At 35.8% G+C, this 18,483-nt stretch overlaps 2 protein-coding genes across 2 annotated transcripts; one reads left to right on the top strand and one right to left on the bottom strand.

The window, feature by feature from the left end:
* Positions 1–2,939: 2,939 nt before the first annotated feature.
* On the top strand, positions 2,940–4,136 carry LOC131435374 (alcohol dehydrogenase 2-like). The gene is made up of 5 exons (XM_058603187.1): positions 2,940–3,098; positions 3,243–3,476; positions 3,536–3,709; positions 3,772–3,929; positions 3,986–4,136. The coding sequence occupies exons 1-5, from the start codon at positions 3,006–3,008 to the stop codon at positions 4,104–4,106; spliced, it is 780 nt and encodes a 259-aa protein (XP_058459170.1). The 5' UTR covers positions 2,940–3,005; the 3' UTR covers positions 4,107–4,136.
* A 27-nt stretch (positions 4,137–4,163) lies between these two features.
* On the bottom strand, positions 4,164–4,679 carry LOC131434123 (C-type lectin 37Da-like). Its single transcript, XM_058600766.1, has 2 exons — positions 4,602–4,679; positions 4,164–4,544 (listed from the first exon to the last, which is right to left on the bottom strand). The coding sequence occupies exons 1-2, from the start codon at positions 4,677–4,679 to the stop codon at positions 4,164–4,166; spliced, it is 459 nt and encodes a 152-aa protein (XP_058456749.1).
* Positions 4,680–18,483: the final 13,804 nt, after the last annotated feature.

Raw genomic sequence — 18,483 nt, 5'->3', positions numbered from 1 at the left:
TAAAGGAACAGAATTCAGTTTCAACATCTTAGCAAGGTATCAGTTTCAGAATGTAGAATTAGGATTCAGTTCCAGAGTCATAGTTTTAATTTCTGAACCTCTGAACTCTGAAATTATACTGAAAAAGGCTATTTTCACGCTTCAAATCTGATTTTCTTATAAACGGTGACGAATATCAAAAAACCCAACTGACAATCGCTTAGAAAATGAGTTTAGATTATCGAGTGAAAATTTCAGAATGATTGTTTGACTTTAGCGGCCGGGAAAGTCTTTTTTCTGAAGGAAGAATTGCATAGCTGAAAACGGCAACTTTCAACTTGTTCATTGAATATCTCACCTTCAAAAGCATGGATCAAAAATCTATCCTGACAATGTTTAGATGATTTAATTTAGATGCGATTAAGGCATAAAAACATATAAATTGTTGCGATGAAAATTAAGTGAAAGTTATTTTTGTGGAGGTAAGTCGATTTCTTTGTCGGCGCCATTTTAGTTCCCTGGTAACGTAACGAAACATGAGAGAGAAATAAAATCGGCTCAAAAAGGCTGCCAAACAAGCGGCAGCTTTCTTGGATTTTATGTGATGTAGTCAAACTTGTAACCGAAAATATCAAAACTTTCTTGGCCACCCGGCCACATCGAGAGTCATTTTGCACATTTACGAGAGAGCATGGAGAGAAATGTAATACGCACAGCGAGTCATTCGACCTACTGGCCTCAGCCCTTAAGCCCTTGGAACCAGATCCAAAAGTATTTAGAAGCTGAATGCGATTACTGATAATCTGTTGTTACTGCTGCTAGTTGAGCGTTTGAGGCTTTATAGAACGCGAAAAGTCTGTAAATGCTTCTGTTGGTGGAAAGTCCTTGTGTAAAGTACAAAAGGAAAGGAACATAGCTTAAAATTGCTTAATCCAACAGCCTCATATTCGTTTTGCCTTTCTTATATAGAAAGGTTATGCAATCACTTTGAAAACCGACTTTCGAGGTCGAATTTTTCTCACTTCGGTTCAAATGAAAGGTCCTGTGCTGACTCCCATATGGCATTCTAAAATTTAATCCGGATCCGACTTCCGGTTCCGGAAGTAGTTCGTCAGTAGACGATCAAACAAACCGATTTCGGTCATTGCTTTAAGAATCGAAGAAGATTATTTTGAAGAATACCACAGTATTACATTTGATAGTATGATTGATATGAGAAAAGCATCATTGCACTACTAGGTTTTTATTGCCTCATTCGTAGCTGACCGCATCCAAAACAAACAAAGAGAGACGAAGCATTTTCGTTGCTCATTGAAACAAAAGAGAGTATAATTGCCAATGTCACTCGATCCTCTATGACATGCCGACACTAAACTAATGTCTGCAAGGAGAATTAGTAGAATTTTAATTCTCATTCTTTCATCGATATATTGAAAATCTGACGTTAAGCTATAGAGTGTCTAAAATATGATAAATCGAGGTAATTACACCCCAGATCCTCTTTGGAAACCAAAACTACTACAGATTCAAGCACTACCAGGTAAAAGTCATTATGAATCGTTTCCTGTCATTATCGATTCATACTGCTTTGGTTAAATAACACTGCACAGTATGTAATTTCCACGGGAAACCGAAAATGACAGAAAGGGCAAACGAAAAAAAGAACACAATTGTGAAACTCTTGTTCCGCTTATGTCATTGACTGGACATGGATTTCGTTCTCATAATTTGCAAGCGAATCTAAGAATGACATTTATTTCTTTTCATTTTCGTCTATTTTGAGTCAATGAAAATGATTTTTATTTGCTCTGGAAATGATCGATTTTCGATTTCTATGCGATTAAATGCCGGTTGCTTTACCATTTATATTTGCCTAGTTCAACATTGGGACATAATCGTCATCACTGGTATAATAAAGGTAAGCAAGCATGATTAGCTTTCCTCATTGTTTCTAAAAAAATGTTAAAACTTGATTTTTGAGTTATGGCTATTTAACACTCTTGAACATTTAATAATAAATTGCTGATCATATTTCTGATGACATGGAAAAAGAATTATGGTTTTGTGTTTAGTACTACTCGAGATATTCACGATTGAGTTCTTTCCACTCTTTCACAATTTTGAAGAGGTACCCCATAGTTAAATAAGACGGTTTCATGTCAAAACAAAAACCCTCAAGAATTAAAAACAATCGGGCCAAAACTATCCTACCGGTGACACTCATGGATTACGGTTCTTAGTCATTTATAAGATATTTTCCGAAAAATAATATTTCGCCAAACCGAAATGGCTTTGAAGATCAGTTTGCAATATAATGACTTTCTGTGACATGACGACTACATGTTTTTTTAGAGGTATCAAAAAAACTATCAAAAACACCTTGAAAACTCGAAGTAGATCAGATCACATTTGAAGAACAATGTGTTCTAATGTATTCTAAATATGTCTTTTGATTCAATGAACCGAAGCAATCATATGTGTTGGTATATTTTTGTGGGATTAACGGTTTATTTTTCGTCATATTATCAAGAATAAACGGAGCAATTATTCCCATAGCTGAGGATCTCGTCATTGTTTGGTGGCATGTCAGTTCTGAGATCATGAATGGTACCCAGAAGTTGTTGAAATAGAGGATCAAGTACATGAAAGGAATGCAGCACAAAGACTTTACTTTTTCAGTTATCTTCAATTTTGTTAGGTTGAACTAGCTGTTGGAAGTAAACAAATTATCCGAGATAACCACAAAAAGGACAAATTCAAACAAAGACTTTCAAGACAAATGATTATGGTTTAGTTATAGAATTGTCTCGTATTTTGGACCACTGTGCAACAAGCAATATGGGAAATAACAGGTGATACAAGTACAAACACTAAATAAATAAATTCTGTGCAAGTATTCTAATCAGCTGGTGCGTTAGTGTATCGACACTAGATGAAATAGCGAAACGAGTGAAAACTGTTTGACAGTTTAGTTAAGGTCTGTCTTTCGTTCTGGAAAGTCTAAAAGTTTTTTTTCTTAGTAGATCATGTCATTGAGTAACAAGACTGCTGTGGTTACCGGCGGAGCTAATGGGATCGGGTTTGCAACCGCCGAAGAGCTACTCAAAAACGGCGTATCGGTAGGGTGAATCTTTTTTTTATTGTGGTTCAGTGAAATGCTCTAGTATGTTAAAAAATCTTGTTTCATATTGTGTTCTAATATATGATTGTTTCTAAACAATGAAATTTTGCACTTTCTGTTGCATGTGAAAACGACAACTCAGAAAATTCTCTTGTTGGATCTCACAACTGGCCTGGATGCAGCCCAGCAAGCGCAACTGAAGACATGCTACCCGAAAGCTTCCGTGTACTATGCTCAATGCGACGTAACCAAAAAACCGCAGCTGGAGAAAGCCTTGCGCCAGGATGCCATTCAGTGGTTAGGAGGAATAGACATTCTGGTGAACTCGGCTGGAGTATTTGAGTGCGAACCAGCTCGATGCATAGGTGTAAATTTGGTAGGTATTTACATGTGTTAAAAATTTAAAAATCAAAATCATCTAGCTCATTGTTCTAGATTGGTTTGATCGATTGTTCTTTGATCGCGGTTGATTTGATGACCAAGGAGAAATCGGGAAAGGGAGGTTTCATCGTTAATATTTCATCGATTGCAGGATTAGAACCTTACCCGGTAGCTGCCGCCTACACTGCTTCTAAACATGGTGTGACAGGTTTCACTAGAAGTCTTGGGGTGCTTGACAACCTTCTTACTTTTAGTTCTAGTCTGAATCAGCTTTTTACTTTCATATACAGTCTGACTTAATGTACAACCAAACTGGCGTAAAATTCGCAGCGATTTGCCCCAGTGCTACTGATACCAACATCCTGAAGGCAGCCGGCGCAAGTACTTTTACTTTTCCTTGGATGGAACCGGCGGCTCATGAAATGCTTAAGAAATATACGATCCAACCGTGAGTCAAAAAATTTACCAATTTGGGAAACGAAAGCTAAGCGTTCATTATTTCAGGCCAAGTGCCGTTGGCAAATGTGTTGTCAAAGTTATATTGGGAGGCGAAACAGGGTCGATTTGGTACTCGGCCAACAATACTATAAGCCGAGTTAAATATGATGCAAATAAATATATTTAATAACTGTTACCACGAGTAGTGAGGGCGCAATTTCTAGTGATTTTTATTTTGTAGTGTTTAAAAATTATCGACGCACTGTATATCCTCACTTTCACAGACGAAATAGGCGATTTCATTACGACATTCCATGTCATTCCACTGCCAAACCTGATTTATGTAGATATTGTGAATTATCTCGATGCAATGTTCGGTGTTGTTTATATTGTTCGGTTCGTTGGCTGCCCAGTTTGTAAAGGTGACCAGTCTACCGCTAGAGATCCAAGTGTAGATTCCTTCTTCTGCCAGATCACTAGCGCCGATCCAGAATCGGGTAGCATTGGAAAACTTATCGGTCGACCTGATGAACTTGATCAGTGCATTATGCTCAGCTTGGGATTCAATCGAGATCAGCTCCATCCCCAAAGTCGTGCAGAATTCATGTGCCTTGAACCAGTTTGCCTACAAAACAAGTTAAGCGGTTGAAACGGAATCGAGTTTGGTTTGCAGAGTTCTCACCTTGATATCTGGTATGCAATATCTTTTCGCACCAAGCACTAGGTGCGCTAGTATAAACAAAATAATAACTTTTTTCATCTTACGACACTGTACTGATTAGTGTTCGAAAGAAGTTTCCGCGCTGTACATTTGAAGGAGATAAGAATGTGGAAAATACGAGGCATCATCTGAAAATCCTTATCGTGCTAACTAACGCTTAAAAATTGATTTGACTAAGGAGACTAAAATTTTGTTTGGATAGATGGCATGCTGATAAATAAAAAAAACAGCTATATTTAAATAAAAAAAAATAATTTGAACAAAGTCCAAAAAATTGTTGTTACTAATCATAGGATATCATGAAACCGTTTTTAATCCACCTAGTGATGCAATGATACCTTTCTCATATTACTCATACCATCATACATATTACTATAGAGTTCTAAAAACAACTATCCATTGAATAGAAACAGGAAAGTTTGTTCGAACGTAATCTAGACAAAATTTACGAATCAGAACATCTCATAGTTCCGGAACTGGAAGTATTATCCACAACGATTTCAGGGATTCTTTATGAAACCGTTTTTTTCTTTTGAATATTAAATAAGTTTGTGAAAATCGATTTGGCCATCTAGAAGAAAAGTAAGGTTGATCCTTTTTGCAGTTTTTGCCCACTATTTCCAATACTACCGAAACCCAATTTCGAGGACCGGAATAGCCGAAGCTAATTCATATCACCAGCAACAAATATGACCGACAAATTGAAACAGTTTTCAATTATTACTCTTTTGCTTCGTCGCTTTAAGTAGCGCTTAACACAATAGCTCCGGAATAGGAAGTCGGATCCAGATGAAAATCAGGAATTTTATTTGGGATTGTAACTCCTACTACTGAAACCTAAGTTAATGAAAATCGACCAAACCATCTTTGAGAAAATATTCTGAGTTTCAGACTATTCAGGAGTATTTAAACACTATTCTAGATGCTTCCTGAAGAGGAAATCTGGAACTAGGACAGCTGGAAATCGGTTCAGCCATCTCCGAGTAAAGTGACTGCAAATTTTTGTTACATACACACACACACCCAAAAAAAGACACACTCACACACACAGACACAGAGAGAGAGAGATATTTGCTCAGTTTGTCAAGCTGAGTCGAATGGTGCATGACATTCGGCTCTCCGGGTCTCGGTTTAAAAGTCGGGTTTTTAAAGTGATTGCATAGCCTGAGAGGCAAAAAATATTATTGTAACTGACGTATAATAACTGGTTTGCATATTGCCTGTTAGTTTTTGTACGTTGCCAATGTTCTACAAGGAATTGAACTGTCTTGCGCAAACCCAACCAAGGATGGCTTTTATCCACCCATCTGACACCGGTATGTGAGCACCAGCCATTTGAAAGTATACCGATTACGTTGAGCCCCTCGCGTTTCGAGCCCCAAAAACTGTGATGTTTTGATACTCATCGCGACTCTCAAATTGTGAAAATTATCTCCACTTGATGTCCCAAAACACTGTCTGCTGTATTTTAGGTAAACTGGCAAGTTATTGTGAGAGAGTCGACCCAAAATTCACTAATTTTCGTGCACTAAACAAGGTAAATGCGTAAAACAAATTTATTACTGTTTGTTTGTTTACTTTGAAATCAGCTGATTTTGGAGTTTCGATTTTGATCTCATCATGATGGCGTCGTGACAGCGGGCCGCTTTTATCGTATCAAAAAACGCTCACCAGCAACTCTTCACACGATTGAATCAGTGCCATCGAAGAGAGACGGATATCATCGCAACAACAAAAACCCGGCATGGCTCATTTAACATAGAATCGACAGCAGTGCAAGAGCGAATTTCTCTCGATGACATTTCTGAGAATCAAAGGTTAGCACGTTGCTGTGGGGATCCTCTCTGAAGCAACAAACGGTCGCTTATTTCCGTTTCGCGATCCGATTCTATACGGGCAGTTGATAATTGCGATAGAATCATTTTACTATTGCCGATTATTCTAACTATGTACATATAACCTTTGTATAAGTTGTGTTTATGAAAATATCTGTGAATGCTCCTTACAAGGGTTTCGAAATATTGCAACCTAGTATGAGAATCATCAAGTTGAATCGTCGATTCGATTTTCTGCGATAATTGTCAACTTGCGATTCTCTCTTGGAAAATTCCACACAGCAACGATCGTTATCAGACTGTAAATTTTTTTAAGGGCGTGAAATACTCAGAGTATGAAGTGGAGCAAAGAAATGTAGCAAAATTCTCTCACGGCTCTCAGGCATTGAGAGACTCGAGTTCTTGTAGCATCTTCTACCGGATTGAAAATGTTGTATACAATATAGATAGCAATATAGCAGCTTCTGTCAAATTTTCGGCAATCACCAACACTGAGCACAACATATAATACTATACCAACTACAAAGATAAAAGCTTTTGCTTTTTATCAGTTTAATGAAACCTGTTTCAGTTCTCGCAGTGGTGTAATGGTGCTTTTCTCATAGTCACTAATATAAGAAATTGATGCTAGTTCATTTACAGATTTTCTAAAAACTATTTCCGGTATCATTATAGCCAAGTAAATTTATATGGCTATTAGATAACAAGATTAACATTTAGGGTTAGGGTCAAAGATTTTTTACATTGACTTTACGTTTCGCCTTAGACTCGTCAGTGCATAACAGTTCATGTTGATTTGTTGTGTCACCTGCAGCTCAGCATAAACCGATAGGCAGACATAAAGTTATTGCAAAAAAAAACTCAATTTACGCGTCTTATATATGTATATACCTTATGATAAAAAAAGAACCGGAATTTTCATTTTAAAATTCCCGCGTTTGTCCAATCGGTAAACTTTTATTCTCTCAACGTTGGCAACACTTTTATACACATTCTGTCAAATTTTGACGCATATCGTACGATTAGTTTTTGTTTGGTGTCTATACAAAGAAGTTGAAAAATTTTCGTGTGGCGATTTTTATAATGGATGAAAATTTAGAACAACGGCTCGCCTTCGAAGCGCCATTCGTTCGATTGTTGTGCGGTTTCGACGTCATATTCATAGATCCACACCTCATCACCAGTTATGATGCATTCGATGAATGTGGGGTCACTATCTGCATTGGAAATCATCTCTTTGGCCACATCAACACGACGCTGTTTTTGAATGAAATTCAGCTTTTTTGGCACCAGCCGAGAAGCGACGCGTTTCAAACCCAAAACATCAGTTAAAATGTGTTCGGCTGATCCATAAGAGATGCCCAACAACTCAGCAATCTCTCTAATCGGTACAAAACGATTTTGCAACACGATTTGCTTCGCCGATTCAATGTTTTCTTCAGTAACAGATGTTGTTGGGCGGCCAGGGATCTCATCATGATCCAAGCTTGTACGACCACCTTTGAAGCGTTTATACCACTCATATGCCTGTGTTTTTCCTAGACACGATTCACCAAAGGCCTTTTCTAACATTTTCAACGTTTCGGAACACTTAAATCAATTTGCAACACAATATTTGATGCACGCACGTTGTTCTAAATTTTCATCCATTATAAAAATCGCCACATGAAAATTTTTCAACTTCTTTGTATAGACACCAACAAAAACTAATCGTACGATATGCGTCAAAATTTGAGAGAATGTGTATAAAAGTGTTGCCAACGTTGAGAGAATAAAAGTTTACCGATTGGACAAGCGCGGGAATTTTAAAATGAAAATTCCTGTTTCTTTTTGATCATAAGGTATGTATTCATATATGCACATATATACATATACATAAGCACATTCACATCTCCAGTTTATATATGTATAAAGATACACACAAATATGCACATTTACGTGTCTATATTAATACATATACACTGAAGTCTTTTTTATGCGAGTTTACGTACCGCATAAAAAAACCGCCATTACTGCTGGTACATCCGGAACCGGATACTGGGGGCCGATTTGTTTCATGAACTAGTTTGCAAAAATCGCTTAAGCGGTGTCCGAAAAATTCGCGTGCACTTTTTACATTCTGTTTTTCATACCTTTCATTTAAATTTTAGTATACGAAAATTATTCCATCATCTTTCGAGCAAATCGAGAGCATCTTTTTTCATAATTTTTACATATTTTGCCTCGTTACACTGGGACCGAAAGTCGAATCCGGATAAAATTTCATAGCAGACAATGAATAAAACGTAGCAAACTTTAATTTCGGTAGTAAATGCTACATGTGGATCACGTTCCTGTCAAAAGAAGAGACTTAACTACACAGCAACATTATTCGAACATGCTACAAACTGTAGTGTTTACTACATATTTTCGGTAGGTAGGCTGTAGAGGTTGCTACTCGTGTGTTTGCTGATGAAGTGAAGCACATTTATTCATACGGCCTAATGTTACGATAAAACCTTACATTTGAATCAAAGTTTACAAAAACCTATTTTAATCCACCTAGTGGTGTAATGATGCCTTTCTCATATTACTCATTACATCATAAATATAACCGTGAAATTCGCAAAAACAACTGTTTATTGAATAGGAATAGGATAATTTGTTCGGATCTAATCTCACAAACTCTATAAATCCTGTTTAGCCTGTAGTTCCGGAACCGAAAGTAGTATCCACAACAAATTAAGGAATTCCGTATGAAACTGTAAGACTTTTCTTTTGAACCTATAAGTTTGTGAAAATCTATTCGGCCATCTCCAAGAAAAGTGAGTGAGATCCTTTTTGCAGTTTCTAATCACTATTTCCAATTCTCCCGAAACCGGATTCAGATGAACGGAATAGCCGAAGTTGGTTCGTTTGCTACCAACAAATATGACCTACAAATTGGAACAGTTTTGAACGTAGTTAAACTTATACTTACTACCTCATGCTCTATTTCGTTTAAACCAATTAAACTAAATCTAACGAAATGAACCTGCGTTTCTGTTACTTCTGCATATGTAAGTCAAGCTAAACAGCATGAATCAGCAGCATGAAACATGTAGTAGGATTGTTATTATTATTATTGACATCACTACACAACGTGTACGAAATAGAACAAAGCACGCCTTGTTCATTTTGTGTTTTCTTCTTCTTTCGGTGTTGTACATATTGTCACTCTATATGGCGATTTGAAAACTTTGACACTCATTGTCCTGTAACTGCGGAACCGGAAGTCGGATCCGGATGAAATTTCACAGTAGGTTTAAAGACAGTATGAACTTTAATTCAAATAAAGATTTATGAAAATCGGTTCAAGCATCGCAGAGAAATCGAAGTGAATTTAGTTTTAGGAGTTTTTCTTCTCCACTTTCGGTGCTCTCGGAACAGTAAAAGAGGGGACCAGTAGTGCCGAATTATGCTTTTATGCCCACAAACTAACAAGCTTTGCAAACTAGAAGAATTTATCAGACAGTTTTATGGGATTTGTACCTGTTTTTAACCATCGTTCGTGGAAAAATACTAATAAAATTGGTAATTTTCCACTTATCACGCTTTAGTTCCGGAACCGGAAGTCGGATCCAGATAAAATGTTCCACAAATTTTTAGGATATTATAAGACCTTTCATTTGAATCTAAGTTTGCGAAAATCGGTTGAGTTGTTCTAGAGATAATTGAGTGTTAACTTTTTCTCAAATTTTCACATATTACCATATAACTCCGGAACCGGAAGTTACATTCAAACGAAAATCAAAAGCAAGCTATGGGACCATAACATCTTTTATTTGAATCTTAGTTTGTGAAAATCGGTTCAGCCATCTCTGAAAAAAGTGAGCGCATATTTTTTTCACTTTTTTGGTCCATATCATCCTATATCTCCGGAACCGAAAGTCGGATCGGAATGAAATTCAATAGCAGGCTATGGGACTATGAGACCTTTCATTTGAATCTTTGTTTGTGAAAATCGGTTCAGCCATCTCTGAGAAAAGTGAGTGCATATTTTTGTTACATACACACACATACACACACACACGGACGGACACACACACACAGACATTTGCTCAGTTCGTCGAGCTGAGTCGAATGGTATATGCCATTCGGCCCTCCGGGCCTCGGTTAAAAAGTCGATTTTCACAGTGATTGCATAGCCTTTCTATATGAGAAAGGCAAAACCGGATTCCAAGAAAATCTAGTGTGCTTTTTTCATTCAATCGTACCCCGTGAATCCGGAACCGGAAGTCGGATCCGGAAAAAAAAAATCACAGCTGGCTATGCGACTTAGTTTGTAAAAATTGGTTCAGTGGAGTGTACTTATTCCATTGTATTGCACATTTTACTCCGTTATTTCGGAACAGTAATTTGGTTCTGGATATAATTCAACAGCAGGATATGAGACATGAGACCTTTCGTTTGAATTTTAGCGTGATTTTCGAGAAAATCGAAAGCACTTCTTTCCATTTTTATGTAAAGCATTTTACCCCGTTACTACGGAACCGAATATCGGACGGGGCAAAATTTGATAATCTGACATTTGATAAGAACTTTCAATTACAGTTACGTTTGTTGAAATCGGTAAAGCTTTCTAAGAAAAATTTGTTTTAAATTTTTTTGCACATTTAACTCCGTTACTCCGAAACCGGAAGTCGGATCCGGATAAAATTTAAAAGCATGCTATGAGACAAGAAGACCTTTAATTGGAATCCAAGTTTATGGAAATCGATTTAGTGGTTTCAGATTAAAATGAATGTACAGGGTGATTTTTTAAGAGCTTGAGAACTTTTTTAAACAATAAAACGCATAAAATTTGCAAAATCTCATCGGTTCTTTATTTTAAACGTTAGATTGGTACATGACATTTACTTTTTGAAGATAATTTCATTTTAATGTTGACCGCGGCTGCGTCTTAGGTGGTCCATTCGGAAAGTCCGCTTTTTTATCGACAAATTTTGTTCAGCGATGAGGCTCATTTCTGGTTGAATGGCTACGTAAATAAGCAAAATTGCCGCATTTGGAGTGAAGAGCAACCAGAAGCCGTTCAAGAACTGCCCATGCATCCCGAAAAATGCACTGTTTGGTGTGGTTTGTACGCTGGTGGAATCATTGGACCGTATTTTTTCAAAGATGCTGTTGGACGCAACGTTACAGTGAATGGCGATCGCTATCGTTCGATGCTAACAAACTTTTTGTTGCCAAAAATGGAAGAACTGAACTTGGTTGACATGTGGTTTCAACAAGATGGCGCTACATGCCACACAGCTCGCGATTCTATGGCCATTTTGAGGGAAAACTTCGGAGAACAATTCATCTCAAGAAATGGACCGGTAAGTTGGCCACCAAGATCATGCGATTTGACGCCTTTAGACTATTTTTTGTGGGGCTACGTCAAGTCTAAAGTCTACAGAAATAAGCCAGTAACTATTCCAGCTTTGGAAGACAACATTTCCGAAGAAATTCGGGCTATTCCGGCCGAAATGCTCGAAAAAGTTGCCCAAAATTGGACTTTCCGAATGGACCACCTAAGACGCAGCCGCGGTCAACATTTAAATGAAATTATCTACAAAAAGTAAATGTCATGTACCAATCTAACGTTTAAAATAAAGAACCGATGAGATTTTGCAAATTTTATGCGTTTTATTGTTTAAAAAAGTTCTCAAGCTCTTAAAAAATCACCCTGTATCTATATTTTCTGTTTGAGCACATATTACTTCGTTCCTCCGAAACTGAAAGTATAATCCGAATAAAATTTAGTAGCAGTCTATAGAACTACGAAAACTTTCATCGAGGAAAACGGAGACACATTTGCGTCGCATGCATATCTACATACACATAGACATTTTCTGATTTCGACGAACTGGATCGACAGTTTCGCAAAGTCTATGTTTTTTTTTTATTATTGACGTAGGACTACGAGTTTCCTTACTATACTGACCTTGCTATTATTTGACAAATTTCGGATTTCGAGAGCATAACGAAATCACGTTAGGCTGTAGTTTCATTTCTAATTCTACATTTATGTTATATTTATATGCATACTGTATGTATTTTGAGAGCCTGCAGACCTAATTTTCCATTTCCCCACCCACTTATCATTTTATCCCACGGCGAACTGTATTGAAACCTGATGAACTGAATAAAAACTTCATCATTGCGAGTGTCATCGATATGTATGGTATTAGTAAGGACAACAATGTTTAAAAAGAGTCTTCCTCTCCTGAAGATTACCGTAGGCGATTCATTCGACTACGGTTTTAAGTAGTTGCATATGAAACGACAGAGGCATAAAACATGCAGAAAAATTTTTTTAATAAACAACTTTGTAGAACATGCCATATAAATTTTAAATATATGTTTTCTTATGAAAACTGGATTTCGGCGACCCTTTTCAGGAAATACTTTGCATAATTAATTTTTATTTAGTTGTGGGTATGGTGCCCTATGCAAATTTGTTTGAAAGTACTTTCTACAAAATTTTGTTGATATTAAGATATTAGGGCTTTCAGGGGGATTTATCACATATGTCAAATCTTTTAAGGATGGCGCCCATTATTTTGAGCATCTTTGCTGAAGGTACTATACCTTGAAAATCATGATTTTATGGTGATTTTAATTCAGAGCGTGACATTGAGCTTTTAAACCACTGCGCGTTGGGCAAAAGAGAAGAAAATTACACTTCGGGAGAAAAAATGATAGCAATATTGTTTCGAGATGTAATCACAATATATTATTAACAAACATAGAGAAGAGATTATCCTACAAAATTATTAAAATTTTATGTATGTGTGTGACAATTTAATACCCAAAAAAATATGCTGAAATTTTTGCATTTTGCCCCAGTCTCCCCTAAATGTCAAAATAGTTTCCAAATCTATAGATCATACCTGGATTGTTAAAACAAATATCTGAATTTTAAACATTAAAACAAAATAATATTGACTTTTGATCAATTTGAATGTGTAAAATGAGAAGTGGGGCAAAATAGAAAATCAAGTCTGCAGCTCTCCAAATACATACAGATTGCGTATAAATACATATCGAATTTTATTATATTCGTGATTAGTACGCTTAAATTAGCTTAGAATCAGTTTGTGTTATGTACCGTTATTACGATACGTCGTTAACTGTTATCGATCAAGACATAATGCTGGTTATTGATTTTGACAATTTACCATTCTGCCCCAGTCTCTCTTACTGTAGTGCCAGAAGTTTGTACTAGTCTAACGAAAACGCTTTGTGAGTATGCATTTTCCGCGTTAGCGTGATTAAATTGTATAGGTTTAAAATAGTAAGTTATTTTATATATACAAATACTTTCCATTGGCGACATGACATTTATATGGGAGTAAGGATGGACATTCACGTTAATTGTTGCGAAAAGTAATATATGAAGAATTATTCAAACAGCCAATCAACCTGTCAAAATCCACTTTGAATCAGAATTCCTGCCGAACGTTGACTATTCGATTACTACTAATAGCAGAAAAAAGAAAAACCTGTTTTTATAGAGTGTTATCTCAGCGAACACGAAATCGTCCGATATTTCTATTAAAGGTGTGCTTTGACAGACCGGTTGAGTTTCTATAGTATTTCACTTTTTTGTATAGGGACCAATGAATCAATTTCACTCTACACGAAGAAAAAAAATTGTAAAAATAATTCCGGTTTGATTCAATCAATGCTTTTTACCTTTTTTACCTTTTTTTTATATATATAAAAAATAGGTATAGAATTCGCTCAAACTTTCGAAAAATTTTCCGAGGCCATATACCAATCGATTCAGCTCGACGAACTGAGCAAATGTCTGTCTGTGTGTGTGTGTGTGTGTGTGTGTGTGTGTGTGTGTGTGTGTGTGTGTGTGTGTGTGTGTGTGTATGTGTGTGTGTCTGTATGTGTGTTGTCAACTAAGAGGTCGAGATCTCAGAGATGGCTGGACCGATTTTGATCAAACTAGTCGCAAATGAAAGGTCTCCCCGTCACCCAGAACGCTATTGAATGGTTTTGAGATCGGATGTTTATTTTTTGAGTTATACGAAGTTTTATGTCAAAATTTTCAGTTTTTTGACAGTATCTGTCACATTTGACCTTGAAAACAGAATATGTTTTCAGACTTAGATTCTGAACGGTAATACCTATCCAACAAGCCATAGATTGTTAAAATCCGTCCATTTTTAACGGAGATATCGAAATTTTTGTGTAAACGACTTTTCCCCCTATTCTAGCAGTAGGAGTTTTGAGCGCTGTATGACAAAGAAATGCTTGGGAGCAACGGAAAACACGTTTTTTTATACTGTTACATACAATTGTTACTAAGTACCAAAAAGACAGTGTACAGCATCTTTTTTCATGACATTTAGCCTCGGACCGATTTTAGCATGGCTCGTTTTTGGCAACATAATCGTTCGAATATGACATATATAAACCAGATGATGGCAGATTTTTTTAAATTATATTGTTTTAAACTACTTACAGCAATAAATGCTGGAAGAACATTACATCCATATACCATTCGAATCAGTTCGTCGAGATCAGCAAATGCGTGTGTGACAAATAATTTCACTCAATTTTCTCGGAAAATTTCTTTTCTACAAATTCAGATTAATACGAAAAGTCGTATGCTCCCAAACAAAGTTCCTGAATTATGTTTGGTTCCGACCTCTGGTTCCGGAACTACAGGATGATATGTGAAACGAAATAAAAATAGTGTAACTCATTTTTCGCGTAGATGGCTGAACCGATCTAAGATTCAAATGAAATCTAAGAATCATCTAAGATTCAAATGAAAAGTTTCAAGATTCTATAAAACATCTTGATCTTCAGTCAGATCCAACTTCCGGTTTCGGGGATACAGGGTGATTGGTATAAAAATGTCTATTCCACATAAATTAATCAGGTTTATCGGGTTAGCAGATTTGGATAGTCGATAAAAAATTAGCTTTTTTCAGTTTTAGTGGTATTCAGTTGTCGATTCAGAAGGCACCTAAAAATTTAATTCGTGCTATGATTTCTCAAAGATGTCTTCATTGATTTTCAAATATTAAAATTTACGTATATACAAAATGAATTAATTTTATACATACATACAAAAATTAATAAATTTTATCCAAATATGACTTCCGGTTTTCGAATTACATGATGATGAATTTTTGAAATTCAAACCGATATAGAAGATGACAATCCCGAAAAGCTTTAAAGTTGGACTCAAAACTGTTATAATTTATTCGTCATATGGCCATACGAATCGGTTTGGTTTATGCTGGTTCCTGAATACCGGCTCTGGAAGTACCTTAAATAACCGGAAACTCTAAAATGGAATTTACTTCGACATATCATGGAATGTTTAATCGATTGTCCCACTTTTAGATTCAAATTCGATCCAATTTGCAGTTTCGACATTACAGAGTAAAGAATGATTATAATCTTAAATTGTCGCTTAAAACGACGGTCATTAAAATAATGTCATGAAAATTGAAAAGCCGAAGAATATCCATGCAAACAACACATGCGGATTGATAAAAAAAGGTATCATCTCACTACTAGGTGGATTAATCACGTTTTTTTATATCAAACAACATTTGTTTTTGTTGAATCTGCGATATTCCGGTTAGAAACAACCATTTTTTTGTTTGATGGACAAATAATCGTTTTGTCTAATCAAAGCAAATAGTAAATTGCTTACCATATTATACTACTGTCGACTAGTCTTTAGGGCGTTGAATTTACTTACGTATTTACTAAAATACTTAAAACAGTAAAATCCTAACATGCTTTCATGGCATGAGACTATTTTTAATAACGAAAAGATTACAATTAATTGAAATGTGAGAAACATCGATCATGATGATTATTGTATTTATTATTTATTTATTTCGATAGACCATCTAATTCTCTATAAACGACATATAATCGAATGTTTAGAGATTTCTTATAATTTGTTTGACTAATGCTGGTCGTATGACCATCGCAATGGAGTTATATGATTAAAGCTATATTCATTCGATAATGCAAAATTTTGCGGAATACAAAAAAAAAGAATCACATTCAAAATATCGTTTTTAGCCTTGAAATGATTGAATAATGTGTTTGATATCCGAAAGTCTCTCTGTCTAGATATTATGTAAGCGTCTGGTTAAGGTTTTATTTTATTAAACTAGGGATGAAATGAAAGGAATTGAACGGATACAGTATGCATTTAAGAGTTTATGTTTTTGTTGCCAGTTAGTACCAAACAAGCTAGTAAACCAGTTTGAATCACTTTGTTTTGATAATTCTACCACAAGAGTGAAAAAAATACTGCAGTACCATTTGCTATGATATGAGTTTGCTATCTCCGTCGAATCGGGTAGCGCGCATGAAAATATGTTTCAATCCTGAATCGCTGCAAAGCTTGCATCACATGTTGGAGGCAAGTTCCAGTTCTTGGTTGCACTCCGAAAATAAGGTAGCGAATAGTTACAACAGTTTGATGTTGGTTTCTGACATCTCACTGAAATTTCATCCGTTTTGTTTCAATGCCTTAAAGAAATAATTAAATATTATCCGCAACACTACATAAAGTGTTATATAAATCTAATGAAAATGATTTCAAATATGTTTATGTTAATCTAAGTGTAAAAATTGTAATATAACTTTATCAAATTGAGGAGACCATCGTTCATGCTCGTAAGGTTTTAGGAAGAAGTTATAATTTGGTCTCAATAGTGAAATTATTGTGTAAGAAAGCTAGCTTCGCGCCGCCAGAATACATTCAAGTCGGACAATTTGAGCATCTTGAACTTATTACGATACGACTAATAATGGAGCCAAAAAATTCATAATGTTGGAACTCGAACAGATCAAGGACATTGAATTTTATATGAGCAATATGATATTTTACCTGAGATGTTAAAATTTTAGTCATTGAAATTTGTTAAAAATTTGCGGACTTTTTTAGTGGATTTGAGATGATGTCTGGTCCATTTAAGCCATTGTACCTGTTTACTTGTTTTTATTAGTATAAAAATATAGGTATAGAATTCGTTCAAACTTTGGAAAACTTCCATAAAACCTGTATGTGACTGCCAAAGACGAGTGTGACATTCTGGATAAAAACGAGTTATAAGAATATGTGAACTTCCTGGATTAGGATAATTTCTGACACGAATTTGGGCTGATTTTTAACACCATTTCATTGCTTTTATCTCATATTCGATAACATTTTCGAAACCAACAGTATCAGCAATAATACATTTGAACTTGATTTTTGTTTACTTTTTGTAAAAAAACGTGTGGGCAGAAAAAAAACTTCGAACTTGATTCACAACTCAATAGTAGATTTCAAACGAGCCTAAGCTTGTTGAAATCTTCGAGGAAATTGTACGGAGAGAAAAATCTTTATACACGCATATAGACATAAGCTGAGTCGAATAATATTCATCACTAGAGGTAACCGGAGGTTAAAAAAACTTTAAAACCGAACTCACTTTATTTTCTTAGACCCGTATTAACCGATTTTCACAAGCTTAGGCTTAAACGAAAGCTAACATCATTGGTTGCTGCTGAATTTTATCTGGATTCGACTTTCGGTTCCGGAACTACAGCGTGTAGTGTGTTGAAAATTTCAGACCGGAATTTAGAGCAACGATGCAAAACCGTGCTTTTTTATCAATCCTCATGAATATTTTTCGGTGTTTTTAGTTTTCATGAAATTGTTTTAATCATCGACGTTTTAAATGACAGTTTGAAATTTCAATCACTCATTACCCTGAAATTTCGGAACTGCTAGTAGAATTATTCCTTTGATGTCTACAAGCTGAGTCGAATAATATTCATCACTAGAGGTAACCGGAGGTTAAAAAAACTTTAAAACCGAACTCACTTTATTTTCTTAGACCCGTATTAACCGATTTTCACAAGCTTAGGCTTAAACGAAAGCTAACATCATTGGTTGCTGCTGAATTTTATCTGGATTCGACTTTCGGTTCCGGAACTACAGCGTGTAGTGTGTTGAAAATTTC

Source organism: Malaya genurostris, chromosome 3, assembly GCF_030247185.1.
Source record: "Malaya genurostris strain Urasoe2022 chromosome 3, Malgen_1.1, whole genome shotgun sequence".
In the NCBI taxonomy this organism is placed as follows: domain Eukaryota; kingdom Metazoa; phylum Arthropoda; class Insecta; order Diptera; family Culicidae; genus Malaya; species Malaya genurostris.
Note: the sequence above shows the minus strand (reverse complement) of the source record. Positions and strands in the feature narration are given on the sequence as shown.